This window comes from Podarcis raffonei, chromosome 3, assembly GCF_027172205.1.
Source record: "Podarcis raffonei isolate rPodRaf1 chromosome 3, rPodRaf1.pri, whole genome shotgun sequence".
In the NCBI taxonomy this organism is placed as follows: Eukaryota; Metazoa; Chordata; class Lepidosauria; order Squamata; family Lacertidae; genus Podarcis; species Podarcis raffonei.
Window position 1 is genome coordinate 65,025,700 of NC_070604.1, and position 24,979 is coordinate 65,050,678.

At 41.5% G+C, this 24,979-nt stretch overlaps 1 protein-coding gene and 1 long non-coding RNA gene across 5 annotated transcripts in view; one reads left to right on the top strand and one right to left on the bottom strand.

Annotated features, from left to right (window-relative positions):
• Nucleotides 1-4,355, top strand: part of ADGRG6 (adhesion G protein-coupled receptor G6) — a 103,999-nt gene extending 99,644 nt beyond the window's left edge. For 3 of the 4 annotated variants that reach the window (XM_053382066.1, XM_053382067.1, XM_053382063.1), the window contains one exon: nucleotides 1,722-4,355. In XM_053382066.1, coding sequence (XP_053238041.1) covers nucleotides 1,722-1,900 — 179 coding nt within the window. In that variant the 3' untranslated portion in view covers nucleotides 1,901-4,355. The remainder of the gene's footprint in view (nucleotides 1-1,721) is intronic. The other variant, XM_053382064.1, reaches the window with a different exon arrangement.
• LOC128410604 (uncharacterized) overlaps nucleotides 1-24,979 on the bottom strand; it is a 49,123-nt gene that overhangs the window by 1,229 nt on the left and 22,915 nt on the right. The window contains exons 2-5 of the long non-coding RNA XR_008329551.1: nucleotides 18,617-18,674; nucleotides 9,261-9,396; nucleotides 1,838-1,904; nucleotides 112-186 (exon numbers count right to left, since the gene is read on the bottom strand). This is a non-coding gene — a long non-coding RNA (uncharacterized LOC128410604). The remainder of the gene's footprint in view (nucleotides 1-111; nucleotides 187-1,837; nucleotides 1,905-9,260; nucleotides 9,397-18,616; nucleotides 18,675-24,979) is intronic.

Consider the following 24,979-nt stretch of genomic DNA (forward strand, 5'->3'; position numbering starts at 1 on the left):
GTAACAACACAAGATATACAATGCTGCAAATTGCAGCAGTGAACTTTCACACTGGGCTACAATTTTCAGTGGCAGATGCAACTCTACTTTAGCATGTAGTCTCATCCTCACCTGTAAACCTGCAGGCAGTACATGTCCACAGAGCAGCTGAAGAGTCTGGGATTCATTTCAGTGGAGATGCGCAGTCTGCATTCACAAAGGAACAGAAAACAAGGATTATCCCTCCGTTCCAATTTAAATTAACAATGAGGCCCTTATACCGGACTGGGGAACCTGTGACCCACCTGCAGTTGCTGGACTACAGCACCACTGATCCCTGATTAGCTTGGTGACCAGAGCTCATGGGAGCCCAGCAAAGTCTGAATGTCTACGTATTCCCCATCCATAAGAGTACAATCTAGAGAAAGTTAGGTTGGACTAAAAATAATAGCATTTTCCTCTTTCTGAACTGTCTTTGTGTTGCCAAATCTAATTATGTGGCAACACTGCATTAACAATGTGAGCCCCAGCTGGCTGGGATCACAATTCCAGGAGCAAGAAGAGGGGGGAATTGGGCTGAAGTAGCAGCTGAGAGGGTAGCTGTGTCCATGTGAGTCACTCCTGGCACTACCCAATCACTTCTGTAGTAAGCTACACTTGGAATTACAGTTGACTTGCCACACTCCCAGGAATGTTGCACTTCTTGTATGTGAACATCCCACTGTTCTGTCCACACCAGTGAGCATGACATGGCTGCTGTGGGTGGAGAAACAGGAGGGGCAGATTACCTCAGATGCCATTTGAAGTTCAGTACACATTCACTGCAGCCTTTGTAGTAGGCACCTTTTTAGCTCTTATTTTGCTTAATCTAGTTTTAAATTATTGCTAAAAAAATTTCCTGGGTATAATTTTGAAAACATTACTTCAAGAGTGTTAAAATACTCAAAACAACAACAAAACCTTCCAGTCACCACCATGATTAGTATGCCTGATAGTGTTATAGCAAACAGAGTGATAAAATGCCACACACTGCAAAGGTTATAGTAAATACGAGTTGAATTGTGATAGGTTCATCTACAGTATCTGATACATCGCTGTGCATGTCAAAACCCTACACCGGAAAAAAGAGTAGCACCAAGTGCATCTGCTCCTATGGAGATGAAGCTACTTTGCAATTATTTTGAAAAATGTTGAGATTTTCTGAGGTCTGAGAAAAGACAAAAAAAAATCGCAGGATGATAGTGACTGGATGGCTGCTTTGTGTAGATGCTCTGTAAAAAGTGAGTGATTGAAGCATGGTAATTCCACACTAAATGTCTAGCGTGGAAGCACCCAGAAGTGAATGCTGGTGAGCACGTGTAAAAAAGAAGGAAAAGCATATTGGTCCCTGAATTCTCCCCTTACTCTCATTTTTGTACCATAAATGTTCACTGGAGGATATTTAGTGCAACACTCATATTAAAGCTGAGATCATGTATAAATCAGCACAGAAATAATAAAGAGCTAGGTTCAACTGAAAATTCAAGCTAGTTTTCCAGCTGTGGAAAATGAACAACAGAAGTGAATTCATACTACGATATAAATTACACAAAGGCATATTATTCACAACATTTCTTAAGAAATAAAAATATAGAAGTTAAATGTATCTATGACTGTTCATACTAAGGGATTGCCTGTGGGTGGATAACTATGCAGTTAGAAAGTAACATTACTGACTAATGGATTCTCTTCCTTTTTGTTAGACAATGTTTTTCTTGACAAGCATTCACCAAAATATGTCCAAGTGGACACAGAGCAGACATCAATCATCCCGGTTCATCAGGTTATTGACAAAGTGAAGGGATACTACAGTACTCACTCAGACAACTTCTACAAAAACATCATCATGTCAGACTCCTTGAGCCACAGCACAAAGTTCTGAATTTCTGGAACAACAAAATTCAACAAAAAGCATGAAGCTTAAGAATGAATAAGGACTTGATTACAGAACAAGGAAAAAATACCAAAGTCTTTAACCAGTTATTGTTTGTCTACCAACTTCAGCGGGAAAAACAGTTGTCCTCATTTAGGAAATACATCATCTGAATAATGTCTTCACTTACACAATAGTCGCGCTGACACTTCTGCATCAGGACATTTGTCAAACTTCTGTCTTTCCCCAGTGGCATATTAGTTATATGTTACTCCATTTGTATCTTTGCAAAAATTAAGACCACCCTAAAACCCCCAAATTCGTGACTTTTTAAATTTGCCTTTATTTAAACGGAATATAGATATATATTTTTAATTCCTTCTCGGGTGTTCAGTGCATCGTGTTCTAGAGATCTTTTCCCTACAAGAAAGCCTATTATTGGTGAATTAATGAATGCTTGTGCCTAAAGGCACAAGGCCAAACTATTCAGATAAGATACCCTGAATCTTGCTTGCAAAGTCTGGGCCATATTTATAGCTTTGTGAATGGCAAAAGTGGGGAAGTGCTTCTTTGCCTTTAGAGGTGCTTAATGAAGAATTTTGCTAACTTGAAAGTTTGCATAGTCCTGGACCAAAAGGAATTTGGTCCAACAATAGATGACCTTTCCTAATCTATTATCAAATGAGAAGGTTTGCATACCACGCAGAACACTAAATGTAAATTTTTATTGTTACTACAGTGGATGAAAATGTAACATTTTCACATAGTTTGCCTTAATCTACGAGCTCCTTATATACATGAGAACTCCTGGTTGGAAAATGAATGGACACTTTCCCAAATGATTCCAACATTAAGAGAACCTCAGTGCTATCCCATGGCCTACTGAAGTAATAGAGCTGTAGAGATAGGGCAACTCTCTGTGCACAGCAGAGTATTGGAAGATACGGTTGTTAATCTGTTCACATTTACACATTTTACTCATGGAATGTAAAAGATGGATTGCACATGAGCATACTTTGTGTGCACTAAGGTGTATCAATCCACCAACACAGTTGAGGTGATCTCATTCATGTTTTTTATTTCATTATTTCCTTCCACCAAAGCACTCAAACCATCTTCCTGATCAACACTACCATTCACATTTTTACTTCCCCACGTTTTTATAAAGTGCTTTGAATTACAACTCATGGCTGTAACAATCATGCTTAGATCCACTGGAATCAGTATGCTTAATTCTTGGAAATTATCTAGTAATATTCACTGTAAGTATATACATTACATTTATCATTTCGAAAAAATTTGGGGTTAAAAAAAGGAACTAGCCAAATGCAACAAAAATTAGAGGAAACCCCCCAAATGTTATCACTGTTCAGCACAAGTACAGGTTGACTCCTTCAGGTAAGTTTGTATAGGATCGCAGTTCCTCCAAGTGGCTAATCATAGATTTCCCCTCATATTATATGCTGCTATTATTCCTAGGTATGGAGTACAATAGCAATTTGAGTGCTTACCCTTAATATCATTTCAAATATTGTATGGTTAATTACAACACTTTTCTACTGCATCACATATATTTAAGAATTAGAATTTTGTTACAAGGAAGTCACTTGAATTGGAAACTGCTTAGGTCCCATTTAGAATTAAACAGCTAAGACAAGTGTTTCACCTCAAAATATGAACGAAATAATTCCTGATGACAATAATCTAATGGGGTTGAATGGCTTCTCCATGGAGAAGAAAAATTTGTATCTGAGCATTGGCCAAATTTGTATATGATTATCTCCCTTTCTTAATGGCTTCCAGAAAGTAGCTTTAGTGTGAGATTTCTTTTAGATAATTTTTTTAAGGGAAAAATAAGAGAATAGAAATGCTTGTGAATTAAAATTAATAAAATACCCTAGTTCAATAAGATGAAACAGTAGAATTTTCCTGAGTCCTAGGTATTGTCTGACCAACAGATTAATGTATGGTTTTGCCTATATTTTCACTAAATTAAGCATATCCTTTGCTTTTACTACCATGTAGTAATCTTAAACTGTCTTATTTCACTTATACATTTTCAAATACTGTTTATTTTTCCATTGTAAATCTTTGTTTATCTTGTTGACAAAGCACCACCTCTCTTGTATATAATTATTTATTTTTGAGGTTTTAAAATATGTCAGCATAGTGTTAGCTGCATACTGGCTTTGTCTGTGATTATATGCAACTGTTAAATGCATCTTTCCACAAGAGAGGGAGGAAAAAAATCATCTCAAATATGCATATATATGTATTATATTTTCTACATGAAAAGTATATTGTGTATGATATTGCTAGCAGTTTGAGGGAAGCAGTGGTGTAACTTCAAATACTAGTCATTAAGCACTAGTGAGGTGGATTTAAAGTCTGGCCAAAAGCAGAAATACTTTTTAAAGCATTCCATTTGTTAGTACTCCAAATAATTAAAAAAATTTTAAAGCTGTGAGTGGCTTTGTTTCTTTGCAACTGAGCAGAGAAATTGTTCCATAAAACTCTGTGGAATAACCTATTTTACCTATTAATCTTGAGTAATGGACATTTATTTCTTTATTAGCATTTGTGTAACAGTGAGATGGAGAAAAGCACAATGCATAATGACATAAGATCTATGAAATACAAGCATTTGTTACATTTTCCAGCTCTAATTTTTAAAAAAAGAAATACTCTGAGCATGCACAGTTTCATTAGCATTGAGATTTGAAGATGGAACTACAGATTTCCCCCTGCAAGCTGTGGGATTCTGACATCACTGCAGTGGTAGATCTTAGTTCAGTATCAGTAATACTTTCATTACTATGTTTCATTAGAGTATATACCTTTCAGAACGGGCTCATACCATCTGTACATTAGATAAAAGCAGGACACAGATTGCCCCACTATGAGTGAGACATGTTTGGGTAAATGAATTTCATTTTTCTCCCCAGACTCGTACATCCAGTCATTTCATTTGTATGCTGCCTTTCCATAGTTAAAGCCATGCTCAAGGCGGCTTACAACATGCGGGAAAATAATTAATTACATATATAACAAAAAGAGTCATAAGCTGCAAATAAAACGCATCAAAAAGTACACAACTAAATTGAACAATTTCCACATCGTATCCAAATAAGTTCAAAAAATGAAGATACAAAAAAAACTATAGGAATATGTTGATTATTGCATTCTACCTCACTGCAAAAAAGATAAGAACAGAGAGTGATGAATGGATGTCAGATCCAAGAAGGCATTCATGTATTGCACAATGGGCAAAATTGAGATGTGGGACAGGTACATGGATATAGGAAGTGATGAAATGATGAAGCAAAAAGGCAATGATAATCGGATTTGGGGAAAAGCTTCCTATAGGATTCCCAAGTCATCTGAAACTCCAAGAACAGAGCCTTGGAGCTACAGGGTTTGAGACTAGTTGAAACAAAGTGGCAGAGGCACACTTGGAGAATTTTGACCTTTTGGTGATCCCTCCCTTTGAAAGGAACTGAAATGGATGAAGAAGAAAAGAAGGGCATGCCCTCAGTGGTAAGGAAGACAAGTAGGACAATGATCACTTGCTCTACTCTATACCTAGTTGGCTAGAATGGGATAAGTGTTCATGTGGGAATCCATTGTGCAAATGGACAACATATTCAAGCGGACACCCTAGTACAATGTTATGCACACATATGCTGAATTATTTCCGATATCCATAGGCATATCCCCATCATGTTCAAGTTCAATTAGTACATATGGACTCAAACAACAATATTGGTGGGCATGGAATTGCCAGTGCAGTGTGGGAATGCAGAAATCATTCTGGTTCATACCAGAGTCTGAAGAGCAACCAGGGAATGGTCATAACCTTAACTCCTATTGTGAGCCTTTCAGGTGCCCCTGGATGGCCACTATTGGAGCCCAGGTGAGCCCAACCACTGGAAGCCCATTCAAGGACTTATGGTAGCACAGTGGGGGGCAATGCATCCAAATTGGCTTTGGGGAGGGTCGGAAGAAGTCCTGGAGCAGCACGCTGGGGAAGGAGAAGACAGACAGTTCCATCAGGCAAGCAGAAATGCTCACAGAACAATCTGCTTAGCACTGTGTTGAATTCCTCTCCAGGTGCTGGAATAGGTGGGACTTTGATGCATCTAGGCAATTCTTACATTGCTATTGGTTCTTACGAAACAATAATATGGATACACCACTTCGGCCATGACTTGTCTGAAGAGCCCTTCATAATAAATTATGTTTTCTTTCTTCAAAAAGTCTTAAGTGTTTATTTCTTCCCAAATGGAACTAAAATTTGGGGGGGTAGGGTGTTGCCTATTCAGGAAATGTTATTGGTATTTAGAAATTTATTCCTTCCTACTCCTGGTTCAGAATCACAGTGTGATTAACAATTTTTAACCATTCCTGCATTGCAATAGGTCCTAACATGTTCCTTTCAGGGTGGAGTGAAGGAATTGAATTGAAGCCCAGTTGGCTGTCTTGCCTGAAACTATCCATCAGAGGGCAGCACAGCACTGTTTGTAAAGCATCAAAACATTCGTCAAGATTTGTTTATTTTCTTTATGTAACTGTAAGTTACATTGTTAGGAAGATTCACATATAAACTGTAAATTCGGTTATTAAATAAATGTCCACCACAACATACAGCAAATTTTAACTCTATGCATATTTGGGGATTTGTAGCTACTTGTGTGAGTTTGGATATTTGAGGGTACCAGTAGAACACTTTAAATTACTTTCATGGGTGCAGGTGTTAAGATAAAAATGGAAACTCCGTGGGGGTTTTACTCAAGGGGTAAGCCCAGCTTCACAGCTGACATGACAGATAAGTATACCAGCAACTGAATACATGCTCAGCTGTTGGATCGCATCTCTCTCCACCCCCTAATGAAGGCTTTGTTATTTTTAAAAGTGCTGCATGAGTGCACATATCCATCACCTTAGTTGTTTATTTAGAGGGAACTCTATTTAGAATGCAAAACTGCTGAAGGGATGGAGAGGGAGATTTATTGGTGACATCACGGGGACCAACCAATCAGCAGCACTGTGCATAGCTATTAGGGCTGGGCAATATAACAATATGTCGTCCAAAACCAGTTTGAAGTTTACATCGTGATAATTGTTTCATATTTGAGCTGGCACTATACTGTGAATCACAATGTGTATAAGGGCTAGGCGATATCTGGTTTTCAACATTGCGATAACTCACCATGCTCACTCATTTCATGCCATATAGAACATACACCATTGAGATGATCATAGTGTCTTCATTCCTTCTACAACAGCCACTTCATTATCTTCCTAGTCTCCATCACATGCCAAAGCCCAAGCTAAAAACTAAAATGTGGCAATCTGGGAGAATCCAAAGAGGTAAAATGCTGGACTGGAATTATTCCCTCCTGGGCAAGAAACTAGAAACTGAGTTTATTAGGAACTTGATGGAAACATAGAAGAAAAGGGTATAAATACCTCTTAGCGTTGCTGAGAGATGTGGCTGCTGAAATTTAGACCAGCTGAGAAAGCAATTCTGGGATATTACAAAAATGTGCCCAAAATTCTCATGTTGAAAATGCAAGTATTGATACTGAATTTTTACTTCCAATTTGAAAATTTGATCAACTTTGTGTTAAGATGTCATTTGATGTGATGGAGTTGAGGACATTCTCCATGGCTGGCTGGTTGTGAAAGGGCAGGCTCAAAGGTGAGCAAAAGGAGGGGGAGATGTGAGTTAATCTGGCTCCCGAGTGGAATTGCTAAGGAGCTGTGTGCATGTTAAGATCATTAAATGCATATCACAAATGTGTAATTCAGTGTGACTGGAGGTGGGTGTTGCATTTTCTATTTTATCCTGTTTTGATTGATTCATTGTTCATTCATCTCATCTTTCTATGCTATTCTCTTTCGGCCCCAAAGTGCTATATAAATCTTAACGACATGTTAGGGCTTTGTAATAGAGATGCCCCAGTCCATTTTTTCCTTAGTAGCACCTAACCTTTCAGAGTGTGAAGTCTTGCTCCCTTTTCTAGTCTGTGCTTTTGCTTCCCTGACTCTCTTACCACCTTAGGCAGCATTCTTTATGACTCCTGCTGCTGCTTCCTTCTTGAAATACATGTGGGGTCTATGTCTTTCTTTCTTTCTTTCTTTCTTTCTTTCTTTCTTTCTTTCTTTCTTTCTTTCAATCAGATTTGTAGACCACCCTTCATCCAAAGATCATGGGACAATTTACAACATAAGAAGACTTTTGGGGAATGTGAAAGAGAAAGAAGTCCTCAAGGCTGATTTCCCTAAAGTGTAAAGACACGTATTTCCATAAAATAATAACGAAAATACACACACACACACCCAATAAAATCAGAGGTGACACAATGAAGGATATGACATTACAATATTCTCTAAGGTTTGGCTTTATCAGTAGGTGTGAATGAAGTCTAAGCAAAAGAAAATATTCACAGCATTCTTAAAAATCCTGAAAGACGGAACTTCACTAAATGCTTTCAAAACATAACAAAACCTGATAGCAGTTCCTGCTCATTTTTAGAACATTGGTCTGATCCAGCACAGCTGTTCCTAAGGACTATCTAATGGCCAGCCAGGTGTCCCAGAAAAGCCCACAGGACAAGAGTGCAAATGTTGTAACCCAAAAACTGGTATGCAGAGGCGTGTTGCCTCTTTTCTTCTTATAAACATCATGATTAATAGCAGTGACAGCTTTATCCTCCATTTAAAATTTGCATTGAAAATGAAAGTCTATGCCTTGTGCCAAATATTTAAAAAACCACAGAGATGTATTTTCTTGTTTGGCTGATTCTTTAAAGGTTGAATTAATCATTACTTTCATGATCAGATTTTTAGTTAAGCTCTATCAGACTACAGGAGACCCAACATCTGGACCACATCTTCATGGGCACAAACAAAAGCCAAGGCTTCATCTATTCTACATTCAGACAGTTGTCTGTGTCACCATAGAGCCGTTGCACTCAGATTACACTGTCTCCACTGCGTTGGATAGAGAGGCTGCTGGGGCTGACATCATCCCACAGCACACAGATAGATCTTTGCTCAGAATACGCCATCAAAACATGGCAGTTTCTCAATCTGCCAGCTTAAAAGAAAACCTGCCTGCCAGAATTCAAGGAGCACATCAGTATGCTTGTGAGAAAAAGAGCATCGGCAAAAGAGAAAGGAATGAGAATGTGGCAGGTGCTTCCCATGTAGACAACTCTCTTGGAAATCGGCCATTTTGAATGAAGGGATAATAATAAAACTTGAGCATTGCATCCAGTCTGAAAGTGAGCTCCAATTTTCAAAGCAACAGTGCCTTCCTTTACGCATACAAGACATACCTAAACATATAATGCAAAGCATTTACCTCAAAGATGTTAGGCTTGCCCTCTTTCCTCTGAAGCTGTAGGCTGCAACTGGATAGCCTGAACTAACATGTGGGAAGGCTTGGCAGACTCTTTTCTTCTTCTTCATTCACATCTGGAGTTGGAAAGGGATTTTCCCTGAAGTAAAAAGAAAAGGGGGGGGGGAAAGGCATGAGGTAATTTGTTCAGAGTCTTTGGTTATGTTTTTTCTTTTGGGGTTTTGTTTTTGTAAATCTAGTAAAGCCAGCTTGCATTCAGCAAGCATAGTTACAGTCCTGGCTGCCACTGGAAATATTCCCTCTCTCAGACCAAGGATTTTTGTCTTTAATGTGTGAAAGAGAACTCCAGTAGCATTCAGTTCTGTCACATGCACTAGTGGCACAGAGCCACCTTCCTGACACCAGTATTGCTGCAGCTTACCTAGGCAGGGATTGCAGAGTGGTGCTGAGTCGGAGCTGTGCAGACATACTGGCAGAGCTAATCCAGTCTGCATAGCCTGGACCTCACCTCCACCTTGTCCACCCAGGTAATTGCTGGTAATCATGGGAGTGGCTCTGAAGTGGCTTGAACCAAACTTCTATCTAGCTTGCCTCACTTCTGAAAGCAGCAAGAAGTTCCAGGTGGAGCAACACCAGCATTATTTTCCACCAACTGAGAAAGCAATAGGAACTTCCCTGATGCCTTTGTAATGTTTGCTTTAATTATAAAGATTAGAAGAGCACAGTAGAGGCAAACCTGCCTGTTCTACACACACACACCTGTCCAAGAGGTCACACCAGTTTAGCTGATCGCCAGTTAAATTCTCCACTCCTCTCCAAATTCAATACAAAAGCTGGCTGTTTCTCACAAAATATATGCATTTGCTGAAGATTGCCCCAGGTCTGCAGGTAAACTGACTGTTCAGAAAAGCATTCACAGTTATTGATAAGCATGAAGTAATTTCCTGACTCCCACAAGGCAGCCTATAGGAAAAGACCGTAGTAATAGAGGCAAATTCAAAGCAATCAAGACAGCCCAGACTCAAAACGCTATGTTGTTCCTCACAGCCACCCCAAACGGAGGTTGATTCACATTTACAGATAGGAACACACCCCCTGCTGCACTTTAACTTCTGGTAGTATTTTGCTGTGTTAGAACTGCATCCCATACAGGGAAATAATAAGGCAAATTGATAGCTCAGGACTGTGAGTTTGAGCCCCAGGTTGGGCAAAAGATTCCTACATTGCAGGGAGTTGGACTATGATGCTAAGCACAAGACTGGTGTTGATCCTGAATCTTAGCTATAATTCCCCCCCCCCTCAAGGACTATGTGGAAGGAGAACAGGGTGTAAAAAGTAGTGGTTTCAACCCACCTTTTAAATCTACTGGAAAAATCAGGAATGGGTAGAAGTTGTTTTTCTGAAGGAAGTGATAATATTTGGACATTGGTTTCTGTTTTAGATCTCCCCTGAAACAGGTGAGGCTAACAGTGCAATAACAATGCACCTGGCAAGTGTTGAATGCGTTGGACATACAGCAAACCTTGAAGCAAGCCTCAATATTACAGGGTAGTATTCATCCTAAGACCAAGGAGATTGGTCCATCAGCACAAGCAGTTCTGCTTGCCCAACCAGTGGCGTAGCGTGGGTTGTCAGCACCCAGGGCAAGGCAAGTAATTTGCGCCCCCTAACCCGTGGATTTGCGCCCCCTAACCCTAACCCCCAGATGTTGCGCCCGGTGCAGCCGGCCCCCCTGCACCCCCCACGCTACGCCACTGTGCCCAACTACAATCATCCCCTTGTCAGCTGTACTGGGGGCTCGCCCAACCCTCCCAAGCAGATATGAAGGTGGGCATGGAGTGAAGTCCTTGTACTCACTTCTACTCACACAACTACTTAGATGAATATGCCCCTTAATCCCCATCTTGCATGTGGATGGAAAATCTTTGCTTAAGGCCTTTCAATTAGCTTTTAGGAAGTAGCCAGAGCAGAGTTCTTTCGGGGCTGCCTCTGAATTGCACTACTCAGTTCCTCCTTGTGTGCCTACTGCTCTGATCAATTTAAGTGAAAGGCACAGGAAACATTTTAATTATAAAAAGTGCACTCAAGGCTGAAATGAGATGTGAACAAGGAATTTCCAGCTCATTCTCTTAGCTACTGCACTAAACTATAATACAGTCTATTGTCTGAAGATGAAGGTATTTTGATGGTTATGGCTGTTGGTGTTGTGTAAATCTAATTTCCATTTAATTGCAACTGCATTTGTCATGATTCTACAAAAAATGTGGGTCACAGATCTGCTGTCTTTTCTGCAGAGACAGGATCAGGACCTGGCTAAAAGAGAGCTTGGGTCTGCAGCTTGGGTCTGCGACTACTGTTGCTGAATACCAGGTCCACTCTGAGTGAGATCTTCCTCATCCAATATCTGATTATGGATCAGGGGGCTGACCTGTTCTGCATCACTGAGATCTGGGTGGGTGAGCAGGGTAGAGTTGGTCTCACCCAGCTGTGCCCATCTGGCTACTCAGTGCAGAATCAGAGCAGACTTGAGGATGAGGGAGGGGGAGTTGCTGTGGTCTATAGAGATTCCATCTCTCTCTCCAGGCTCTCTGCCCAGTTGAGGGGGAATCTAGAGTGTGTGTTCCTGGTGTTGGGCAATCAGGCAGGTTAGGGATTTTGCTAGTTTATTTCCTGCCTTGCTGCCCAGCAGTCTCCCTGTCTGGGCTGACAGAGGTGGTTTCGGAGGTGGTATTGAGGACTCCCAGACTGCTGGTTCTGGAGGACTTCAACATCCATGCCAAGGCTCAGGACATCATGGCTGCCATGACAACCACAGGGCTGTCCCAACATGTCACTAGCTCAGCCCATGTGACAGGCCACACTCTGGACTTCGTTTGCTCAACTGGGCAGGAAGAGGCACTTCTTCCTGTGTCTCCCCTGTCAGAGGTCTGGAAGGTGGCAACACAAGAACTGGCCTTTTCTGCAGTGGCTCTGCATTTGTGGAATGCTCTCCCCAGGGAGGTTCAGCTGGTGCCTTCATTATACACCTATAGCCACCAGGCAAAAACGTTCCTCTTCTCCCAGGCCTTTGGCTAACTAAACAATCTATGGCCTTTTAAACTCTGTGTGTGGTGGGGTATTGTTTTTGTTTGTTATTATGCTATAATCCAAAAACACCAAATGGCAGTCCCCCCAGAACTGTATATACAATAGTAAATTCCTTGGATATAGCAAGCTAGAATGTCTGGGAAACAACGAATCCAGTTCCCTTGCCCCTGCCAACTAGCTTTCTATAGGCAGAGATTTCGTGATGTTATGGGGTTTTTCATCAAGTATTCAGAATGCTGAACCTCATGTTACCTTATGAGCATGTGGCTTTTTAGATAATTGGAAATGAATACACTTTAAAATTCACCAACCATTCATTTTTGTGCACTAGTTCTAGAATCTTGGCTGAATGAAGTTGAGTCCCAGCTGGCCAATTACTGAAATGTACAATTCCTGTATAGCACTGAATCAAAGTGAGCATTTCCAGTGACTGGAGGAGCAAATACCAATTCGCAAAAGTACTCATAAAACAGAAATTGCCTTCTCCCCATCCTGCACCCCTCCTATCCTTATATGGGAGCACAGATGAGCTCTCAGTTCCAAGAAAATATATTAGCAATGTTAAAAATAGAATTTCCACCAGACAGCAAAGAAATTAAGAGACACAGCTATATGGCATGCTCAAAATCTTCATGCAAGTTACTTGTACCCTGAGTACATATATAAAAGCTGAGAAGTAAAGAAGAATATAGCATTGCCTTATTATGCAAAGGATTAGCAAATTTGATTAATGTTTAGTACTATTAAAGCAGTAGATCCTATAAACATATTGTGATGCTGGGAGGGTTGATGGGAGAGGTAATCTAGCAACATCTGGAGAGCCACATCTTCCATATCCCTGTTTTAGAGGCAGAAAAGCACCATGTTCTTGTCTACTTGCAGGCAAGTTGTCATGACAAAAGGCATAGTTGTCTTAGCTGGCTTTAACCATTTCACTCGCTTTTCCATGGAGCCTCTTTCTGCTATACCAGCACATCTTTCCATCATTTGAAGGCATCCCTTGATGCTGCTGCCTCACCATTCAGCAATTCTGCAGCTGGCCATAAACTGCACTTCCTCACAGTGCCTCATGGATAACGTGACCCCGGGGATGGGCTGCGTCTACAGGTCTCAGTCCAGGCCCATTAATAGCCAGAATGGATGGGCTTGTTGGCACCCATCATGGTGTGTGGGTGTGGGTGTAGTATCCACCCAACAAAAATACAGCCCCATTTTCACAGAACTAGAATTCCCAAAGATTCTTCCAGCCACAGAAAGAGGCACTCAAAAGATAGTGTGCATATCTGTACTGAAGGAAACTAGGCCTCTTCTGCAATACTATGTTCCTGCTGATTTGTGTGCTCAGCTGTGGTAAAAGAGCTCCCTTCATTTCAGAATGAAAAAATAATGTTTTTGGCTGGTCAGAGGTATAATTTAAAATTTGTGTTTCCCCACCTTAAATAATGTGGTTGTTCCATGGTTTCTGGTACATTGCTAGTAATTAAGGCAGCAAGGCAATATGAAATAAAAAGGTAGATTTCATGCCAAGATGAATGGTCTTTTAAACGAATAGTTTTAGTTTAAACAATTCTTTAAACTCTATTTTGTGGTTTTAATTTTGCTGATATGTTTAATGGTTTCCTCATTTATTTCATTGAAGGATACTAAGTTCTCTTTCTATGTATGATACTAGGAACCCAATTCTAACTCTGATATTGTGATTTTTCTGCAGAAAGGAAATCTCTAAGTATATTATTTATCATTTCAGCTAATACAAATACAATGTATAACTTATGGCGGCAAATTCTTACCACCAGAACTTACCACTTAAATATCAGTATCTCATTCAAGTAATCTGCTGTAGGTGCAACAGTTTTAATGCCTGCTGCAATAGAATCCCTTTCATTTCAAGGCAATTAATCAATCCATGTGCCCATTTCCATCACATGTGCAGATGGGTTCCTTCCACTGAAATGAATGGGCACTATTCTCCATTTAGGCGTGACATTGGAACATACGTAGCATTCTGGATTGAAAGGCAAGAGATGTTTCAGAAATAGAGAGATTCCAACTTGACTCACAAATTCAATCTTAGGAAGTTAAAAGCTTTCTCCTAGTTTTTTGGTGAAGCCATTAATCATATCAGTAAAAAGGACTTCAATTAACCTTCCAAAAGTAAGTATTAATTTAGAGAAGAAATCACCCTTCCCAAAGAAATGTCCTTCACATGGCCTGAAACTAATCTGGATAAAGCACTATAGCAACACAGTGGAATGGATTCAGGTGCTATTTATGCGGTTCTGACCTCCATTTTCAGTTGCATTCCTAGCAGTCCCTTGGAAATATTCAGAGGCATGCCAACACATTACTGGGCTGTGTGAGCTGTGGAACTGAAAAATCCCCCCTCCCTTTTTCTTCATTGATCATTTATTAAAATCCAGTGAGGAGGGAAAGCCAACTTTTAAGTGCCTGCCTGGTGTCCTCATTCAAGTTTGTGAATCCTTCCTGTCTGACTTAATGAATGGTCTGTAATTTTCTAACATTTCAAGGGCAGGTCTGCATAAATCCACACTGCGCTGGAAACCTCATTTTGGATTCTTCCAAGGAAAGTTATTTTTACAAAATATTTTTCTTCCTCCCTTCTCTTTCAACAGGATTATCTGGCTTTTTTCATATCTTATGTTTTCCTCCAGTCACTTTTGCTTCGGGAAAATAAATCGCTCCCAGATGGTATCCTCCTTAACGAGTCTGCCAACCCAAATAAATGGCATGCCATTTACTGGCAAGGTGGCGGTACTGATTCAGACCCCTTGGATTTTCCATCATATCTCTCTTGGCTTGTACAGAAAAATTCACACAAGGACGGGGGGGGGGAATCAGTTCGTTATATATTTATTTGACGGCTAGGCAGATATGTGGCATGGGAGTGTTATTCATCTAACAAGCAGGTTTCACCCAAGTAAGTAGGCAGTGGCTGTGCTGCCTTTATTTCAGTCCCTCATTGAGAAGGGACTTGGTCTGATGACAGATGCTAACCATTCATTACAACCGCTTTCTGAACTGAGCCAAATTTAAAGCTGGTTCATGCATGTATATTCATGACTTAAGTACTCCACACTTGTTGACCTGAAACTGAGTGTGTGTGAGAGAGTGTGTGCAGATATAGATTCTATTTGGACAGAATGTCAAACTATGGCTTGGTGATATGAGAATGAGCCTATGGTGTGTGCACTCTCATTTCCCCTTGAGATTAGGTTGTACAAGCCAGGATTCCCCATCCTTGTTCCCTTCTGATGTTTTGGATTACAGATCTCTGACCATGGTAATGCTGATCAAGGCTGATGGGAATTGTAGTCCAAAGCATCTGAACAGCATCAGGGTGGAGGGAAGGCTGGTGCAAACCAAAGTTGCCAGTGTGGGCTCTGAAAGAATTTTTGCAATGAGCCACAAACTGGAATCTTGGCACACAATATTGCAATTCCCTCACTCCAAATGGATGAAGGTTTTTTCCCCTGTTCAACATTGGCCCTGTGAAATAGTCCAAGGGGAGTAAAGCTTCTGAAAGGGTTCATGGAAAGTGCCCCCTGTGATTAGCTGTTCCCTCCCTCCTCCGTGCCAAACAGCTTATTGGCATGATTATCAATTGTCTGGGAACATTTACATGTGGGCACCATTTCACCAGAGTTTTCACTGTCAGGACAGTATCATTCTGACCTAATCCTTCCTAATTATGCCTTCCAATTATTTTATATATATATATATATATTTTAAATCCATATGTCAGCAGAAGAGAAAAGCAATTAGAAAAAAAGATTCTTTTTGGCAAGGATTATTTGTGAGCAGACCAAAAACTACGTGAGTCCAATAAGCTTTAAAGATCTCCATAGTCTTCTCATCACTGACAGCATAAAAGTAACTAAAAATTGGAAACATTCCTGGCCTCCCTGAAGTCCTTATAAATCACATATCTTTGTTAGCCTTGACTTCGTTTCTTCTGAGGGAAGGATGTTGGCAAAACTGAACAGCGCTGGAGGAAATCTAGTCATCTTACAAAAAAACCAAAAAAAAAAACAAAACCCCACATACCATGTATCCAGCACAAAAGCTTAATAATGAGTTTTGAAAATCTCGTTCAGGGAACACTTAATATTTTTCAACTGGAGTAATGAATTCCACAAACTTCTATGATTTATATGTACATTTTGTAAGTTTGGCAATTTTGAAAGGAGAAGGTTATTGAGGCCGGGAGGACTGCTTAAAGTGGGGTGGAGGGTGCATTTCTGACAAGGGCTGCCATCCAAATGTAGTCTCAATGCAAAGTGGGCAGTGCCAAACACTCACATAATCTCTCTCTCTCTCTCTCAACACACACACACTGTCATTTGAACCTCAGAATCTACCTCATACCGAGGCAAACCATCAAGCTCAATATTGTCTACAATGAGTGGCTGTCCAGAATTTCAGTCAGAAGATGCTGGAGATTGAACCAGGGACCTTCTGCATGCAAGACAGATGTCCTACCACTAAGCTACAGTGGTACCTCGGGTTACAGACGCTTCAGGTTATAGACTCTGCTAACCCAGAAATAGTACCTCGGGTTAAGAAGTTTGCTTCAGGATGAGAACAGAAATCATGCTCTGGCAGCACGGCAGCAGCAGGAGGCCCCATTAGCTAAAGTGGTGCTTCAGGTTAAGAACAGTTTCAGGTTAAGAACGGACCTCCGGAACGAATTAAGTACGTAACCAGAGGTACCACTGTATTAGCTGTTCATCTTTGTATCCACATCCTTAGCTCTGTGTAAGCTTTCCTGAACACGGGCTACAAATTGCCAAAAAGGGGGAAATGTGTAACCTCCAAAAAAGGACACAGATTTGCATAGACTTTGTCCGGGCTAATTTATATGTAGCAGGTGCACATTTAGAAATAATTAGTAAAAAACAAAAAAACAAAAAACCCTAAATAGAAATACAACACCTGTCACCATAAGTGCAGAAGGCTGACCAAGTGACCTCTATGTCTACTCAGTCTCCTCGCCAGGTGCTGGGTGCTGAGTGGTAATTTCAAGACCCTTGCTCCTGCTTTCTTTGTGGTTCTTGATCTTTTAAGAAGAATTGAAGCAGACAGCCTTTTGAGTAGAGGACCTTTCCACTGTAAGAGGTTATAGACTTTGCTTTTACTTCATTTCATCCAGTCCCTCAAACTGCACCCTGCTAGTAAAAATCAAGCAGACTTCAAAGAATGTTCCAGCAGCTAAATGCAGCAGTGTAGCTAGCTGCTCAGGCGCCTGGGGTAGCACAAATGTCCTGCACTCGGGGGCAGGGCAAGCCACCCACAGGGTGGGGCAAGCCAGGGCAGAGCACACTGCACGGAACCTCCATGGAGTCTGCAAGCCCTATGCTGCCGTTTCAGGCAGCTCGGAGCCTGCCATTGCCCGAGCCACCCTGCAGTCATCCCCCTCAGTGATGACACCGGGGTGAACCACAACCACTGCACCCCCCTTCCTATGCCACCATCTAAATGTGAGTTCTGAAGCTGAGGAAATGGTGGTAGGTCTCTGTGCTGTTCTATCTCATCCAATCAGGGTCTTCTGGGCCAAACATGCAGTGTACCTGGATTTCTATCCCAGTAACAGCAGAGCTATTTTTCTAGAAAAATACGTGCTGAAACTCACCATGAACGCCTCCTTTGTCCTCTTATAATGCCAATGGCGCCCACCTAAGAGGTGCCAGAACTGAGTTCTGGCAAGTTCTGACTGGAAAAAAGTCCTGAGGTACAGCACTGAAAAACTGCAAAATATACTTAACAATGATTAGCCAAGTGCCCCCCCCCCACTTTTATAAGATTAGAAGTACCTTGCAAGCAATGAAGGTTTTTAAAATAAGCTCAAAAAGCGAAGGTTTGTCTGCTGGGAAAAGATGATATCACATGATGTAAGGAGGATATTTCTGCCATTACCACCACAGCAGTGAATCGCCAAGGATAATTTAAAAGAGGAATTTGGAAGCCTTCTTTCTATTAGCGGGGAGAGATGACCCATGTGTCAGCTGCATTTTTCTGCTTCTTTCTCCCTATGTGGCCCTCTAACGTGGTAACACTGGACAGAAAAATGATGATTAGTCACTGCCCTGCTTGAAAACATAATGAGTTATCATTTTTCACAGAGCCATTTCAGATGATTTTCCTGCTGAATGTGCCAGCTTTTACTAAGGCCACTCTTTGTTTTCCTGGTCTGCTCCTGTGCATTGAATAATCTGGTCCAACAATTTAGCAAGTGAAGCTTTTCTGCAACTTACCTCCATGGCAGGAAAACCTTCTGTGTAGCCAGCTGCTGTTAAATCCCCAGAAGCAGAGCTGTGGAAACAGATATCTACTTAATTCTGGACCACATACATGTAAACATGAGATTCAACACCCCCCCCAAAAAAAATAGAGAAAGGAGACAGTTGCTTTCTCTCCAAAAACTGAAATTAAATACAACTATTAGGATGGTTAAACTAATAAAATGTCATAATTAAAAATAGAAACAAATCTAAAATATGGATCAATACTTACAAGCTGGTATTTGGTGATGCAATAGACAAAGCTATAGACCAAAAAGAGATGGCATGGGGTACACTCTTTGATGAGCCAGTAACAATTAGTCAAATTAGCTGAACAAATATTATAAGCACATGGAACAAAAGCCCTCTTCAGGAATGCAGAAGGGTGTGTATGGGCCCTACCCCCTCCAACATCCCTGTGTCTGAAGGCTCCACCCCTCTGATCCCAACTTTAATATATACAATGTGGATGTCTGAAGACTGCAGGGAAGTCATACCACATCCAGCTTATTTCACTGGGTTCCCTGATTGCAAGAGAAAAACTAGCTATGGGTCAATGGAAAGAAGTGGAATCCGCCTTTAAGAGCACTTCATACTTAATCTGCAAAGGTTTGGAGAGGAACCAAACAGATGTTGGGATGTTGGGGTGGGGTCTATCTCTACTCCATCTTCGCTTTAAGCCCACCTGTGTTATTTTGGATGCCTGAAGAGGGCTATAGTCTTTCCTTTATTGTGTTGAGTAGGCTCTCACACACAGAAAAATCCTAGTTATTCCTATGAGAGAGTTGATAATAGTTGTGGCATGCAGAGGTTTTAACAAAGCCACATGGGGTAATTCTAAGCAAATCTGTTTCCATTTTTTTATCCTCTTTTTGATGGTGTATTAATAGCCACCCTTTTCAAAAACAGTGTGTCTCAAGTACAGGACATGTAAACAGGACTGGTGAGGAATGGCCCATGGATTCACAAATGGCATTTCTTAATGGATATAAACTCAAGAGTAATTACTGAATTTCCAAAAAGAAAAAAAGTAATGTCTGAATTGGAACTGAGCTTTGTTTTCATGTACATGTTTATCGCTTGATCTCTGCAATATCAAAAGATTACTTACATGTGTGAAAGGGAAAATAAGTAAAAACAGATAGAACTATCGTATAGCCCAGTGCTTTTCACAGGAGTCAGTTTTTATATTAAACTATTAGCCATCAAGTGTACACTGCCATAATTAAGAATAACAACTCCAAGTGATATTTGTGTGTGTGTGGTTGGGAGAGAGAGAGAGAAACAGTCCCAATAATGATTATGACAGATTAGTCAGTTTCACACTAAGTACATTTCTGTTGAACAGACACACAAGAAATAGACCAAAGTTTGGCTCAATATATCTACTGCATAAATCTGAAATGTCATTATTTATCTTCTATTATTTTCCACTAATCTTATTCAAAACGAGCACTTCGTTTTTTGTTTTTTAAAAAAACAATCCTTAAGTGTACACCGTTTTACTCGTAAGGGGAGGTTAAAAGATTTACAGTAAATAATCCTGTTTCTGCACCAAATCCAGTTTTGCTTAAGGGCCAGATTTCCATAACATCTGCTTTTATAATAGAACTCTCTCCCCCCCCCATCATAAAGTAAATGAACCAGCTGAAAAAAGTTCCTTTGTTGTCCTTCTGCTAGGAATCTGAGAACAGCCTCGGCAGCGCCTGCTGACATGTTCCATGTGCTAAAGCTTATAAGGGAAAGAGAATGCAGAGCAGCACCTATCCCAGTACTTGTATTTCACTGCTAATATTTCACTCTTCAAAGAGTTCATTGAGGAACCAGCTCCCACTTTATACATATACAGTATGTACAATTTCAGATCTTATCAGCTTGGGCTGTTCTGTAACATAAAAATAGTAGGTTGCGTTTGCGGTAGCCTTGTCGTCACACATGTTTGGCCCTGGCATCATACACACGCAACAAGCCCCACCCCCCGCAATGTCGTGTGGAACTCAGCGCCTCTGGTTACTAGTCAAATGAGAGGGAAACCAAGGAGTTGTCTGGCTGTGAATTTGTGGCCCCAGGCGAAAACTTGGTGGTGTGGCCTGTCACAAGCACTAAAGTTTTTGACCTCCTAGTCCTTTTAACAAACCTATTTAAACCCTTGTGTTACTTGCATGCACATACAAAGCCAGTTCAGCTATTTCCCATTCCCCAAACAGGTCTTCCTTGGCTAAAGTTAAATCACAGTTTCTATTAAAAGGAGCATTTCTAGGGCTGAATTGGGGAGTCTTGCTCTGCCGCTGTCCATGCTACACCTGTTTTGCGGATAAATGTGAGATTTGTTTCCAGTGTTGTCCCTTTGGCATTTCTCCCCACCAATAAACATGCCTTCTAATAAAATTTAAAAAGTCACTTCGTTGCAGGATTTCATCATTAATCTTGTTCCGCTAGACCATTAGGATGCCAAGATTAACACCAACCTCAGAAAAAGCAATTGAACTGTAAAGGTATGTTGGCATCCTGTCTGGCACACAACAGGCATTCATTCTGGCCAGCCCAGTGCTCCCCGAGCTTCTCATAAAGGGGGGCTTTAAGAAGGCTATGTACAAGATCCAGATATAGAAATGTGAGACCAGATGGCGAGGTAGTGCTTGCTGCATTGACATCAATGAAGCAGCGCCAGTTTGCACTAGCTCAAGCCAGAGCTAGCATGGCTTGCTAAGAGCAGTTTGTTGTATAGAAGCGACATGAGCTGAATGATCACATTATGCTCCCTTCCAGTTGACATAGGCAGCCATTGCTGTGTGATTGTTTATATGATCCAACTCCAGATGGCCTCATGGGCCGCAGTACGATCTTAAAAAGACCATAAATGTGCCTGAGATGTATATTTTTAGGACCAACCCTATTTTTTGTGTGACTACATACTTTGTAATATCAAGTTTTTTTTAAATTGTTGCTAATGTTGCATCTTATATTGTTGTGATCTGTCTGGGGGGATCTTAAGGTGAAGATCGGGAAATAAATTAAAATATAGCAACAACAGTAACAGTAACAATAATAATAGTAATACAGTCGTACCTTGGATCTCAAACACCTTGGCTCCTGAACAAATCGCCTCCCGAATGATTGAAACCCGGAAGTGAGTGTTCCAGTTTTTGAACGTTCTTTGGGAAGCCAGATGCCCGACAGGGCTTCCGCAGCTTCTGACTGGCTGCAGGAGCTTCCTGCAGCCAATCAGAAGCCGCGCTTTGGTTTCCGAACGTTTTGGAAGTCGAACGGACTTCCAGAACGGATTCATTCAACTTCCAAGGTACGACTGTAGAAGAAAACACCATCACTATGAACCAAAAAGCAACTATGAATCAAGTGTTCCTATCGTTTTCAGCTGAAGGACTGCCAAAAGTGACTAAATTACTGGTATGGTGAGTCATGCGACTAAGCTGGATCAACCAGGTCAAACTTCTTCATATGTTGAGCTTCTCGGGTAGACTGGGGGCTTGACTACCTAGTTCCTTACAAAGTGAGGGGAAGTGGACATAGATAAGCCGGGCATGACAGCTTACTCTATGGTATTAACCCCTACATGTGTTAATTAGACTTAGTTATATGAGGCTGGTTATCCCACAGCCTTGCCTTAGGATAACAGGCTGTTTTTGTGCTCTGCTTTCTCTGCAATTCCATACACAGCCACTAGGATCTACCTCTCCTCCCTGACTCAGAGGACTCTAGTCCCAAGATCCACATTCATGCTGCAGTGTTTAGCAGCCCTGTCAGGTCCAGCTTTCTTGGGACCTAGAATCAGATTTGACCTAGAACTTGCTTCCACTGGGAATTCAGACCGTCTCCTTTCCCAAGTGGATGTTCCTTTGTGCTATATCTCAATGGGACTATAATATCATCCTGATCATTTTCACAGTGAGAGTTCAGTGGTTTGCTCCACTTTGGGGTACACCTCTTAGGCTGTGTAAATAATGGCATGGGGTAAGGATACTCTTAAAATAAATTGAAACATTATGATAGTTGAACACTTAATCCTAAAAAAATGCCAAAAAAGGTCCTCTGTTGTTTCTTGGGAAGCTGCTTAATGAGTTGACCAGAATCCAAGGAGACTGAAGTGCAGCAGATGTTTAGCACTTCCTTTTGTTGGATGCGAACGCAGTCCCCATTATTTCCCAATCATGAGGAGCCTCGCCTCTTTCTGGGAAAGGAACCCTTTGCTTTTGCTGTCTAGCAAGTTCCTTTGTTTATCAGTGACATACTCAGGCTTTGGCAACCAGCAGCGTAATAGAGACATGTCAATGGGAACTGAACAACAAAATGGGAATTCCGAGAGGAGTCCTGGCTGCATCATTTTCTCTCTAATTTGGGTGATTTACAGCTTTACTGGAAACAGTAGACATCTGGGATTATCACATTTCATTCCATGGATACACAGAAGGCTGATAATGCACCTAATAACAGGCCTGGGGAAACTTTGGGCTTGGTCTGATACAAACAGAAAAATGTTCAGTTATGACAGCAACTGACATCATTTGGTTGTGTCTCTGAGCAGAATATGCTGGGAGAATCTTGAGGTGGTGCAATTGGCTATGCCACTTTGGACTACAAGTCTATGATGCTGCTTTTGAATCCACTAAGCACCTCCTTGCACCTAAAAAGCTAGTGTATCAGGGAAAAAGGAGTTGATTGTATCTGGGAACATTCCTAAGTGTGACCCCACCCCCCCTCCTGCAGTGTGTATGAATAGCAAAGTCATGTTTTCACCACATCAGAGCTCAACACAACATTCTACTGCATGTGTAGAACCAGGACTGAATCTACACTGACCTTTTTAACGTTATTGGAACGATAATAGCTATATCATTTGTCAGAGGCTCAGGAGCAGAAGCACAGGGGAGAGAGCAAATAGAGAGCGAAGGAGAGGAATCCGAGGGGAGCGTAGGGGAGTATGACAGTGACCCGAGAGATTCCATGAGCTTCTCCAGCGAATCAGAAGATTCCCAGAAGGGGGCGCCTATGGTAAGGGCAAGGGGGGTCCCAGGGGGGACGCACCAGAAGCAAGGGGCCAGCGGGGACTCCCAAGGGAGCAGCGGAGGATTAGGACCAGCTCCCCCACCAGAGCGCAGTGGGGGGGAAGAGTCACATGAGTCAGGACCAGCCTCTCCTCCAGCGGGGAGAGAAGATGAGTCAGGGCTGACCACGCCCCCATCGGAAAGTGGGGAAACGGAGGGGAGGTCAGGTCCAGCTAGCCTCCCCGAAGGAGGGAGCAGTGACACAAGTGTAACGGTCAGAAGGAAAGTGGGAGGCTGCGCGCGTGCGCCATGTTCAAATGTGCAGGAGCGCGGGACAGCAGAAAACCCGGATTGGGAGCCAGGTCCTAAAGCCCGAAGGAGGGAGGGGGAAGAGTCAGGGGACTCAGCGTCAGAAGAGTCTAGGAAGGGTGAGACCCCGACGAGCAGGCGGAGCCAGAGGAGGAACAGAGGAAGAGGTGGAGTAAGGCTAGAGTCTTAAACTGGTGTCAGGGAGGAGGAGATTCAGACGGAGCTTCGGCGGTCTAAGGTTAGAGACGTAGCGTTGCACGCTGCGCGTGCGGAAGTGAAACTGAACTTCAATAAAGACTTTTATACTAAAGAACGAAGCAGCGTTGGTCTTCTGTGAGCTGGGACCTCGGGCAGCGCTGACATCATTTTAAAACGTTACGGGGAATACTGCTTAAAAAAGTTAATTACTTTAATGTTGGTTCCTCCATAACAGCAGTTTCCCTTACTGCCTGGTTCCTGGTCGTTCTGCAGCACCCTCAGTGTCACATTTTAAAAACACATTATTAATGTTCTAAGCTAAATGTAATGTGTCGCTTACTTTTGGAAAATCTTTCCTTAACCCTTTCTTAACATTATAAACCATGAATGCAGATCTGCCCCAGGTCCACTTTCTCTGCTGAATCACACGCATTGGCCCATTTTGCAATTTTATGCAAGAACAATAATGAACCTTGGGCTCACGTGCTCTCCCACGCAGTCTCCGCTCCTACACAGCTGTGAGGAGACTGGAAACATCAGTTTCCACTTTTAAGCTAACTAGAGTTCCCCATTAGATCCAAACTTAGGTTAAACTATGGGTTTGCTAACAAGCAAGGAACATAACTGTGGTTGATCCTGGCTCGTTCAAAGAAAGTGGAGTTTTAATAATAATAATAATAATAATAATAATAATAATAATAATAATAATTTATTTCTACCGTACCCATCTGGCTGATTAAAAATACATTAAATCATCAGTCATTAAAAACTTCCCTAAACAGGGCTAAACTAACCAGAGTGACCTATTAGCAATTGGTGACCATGA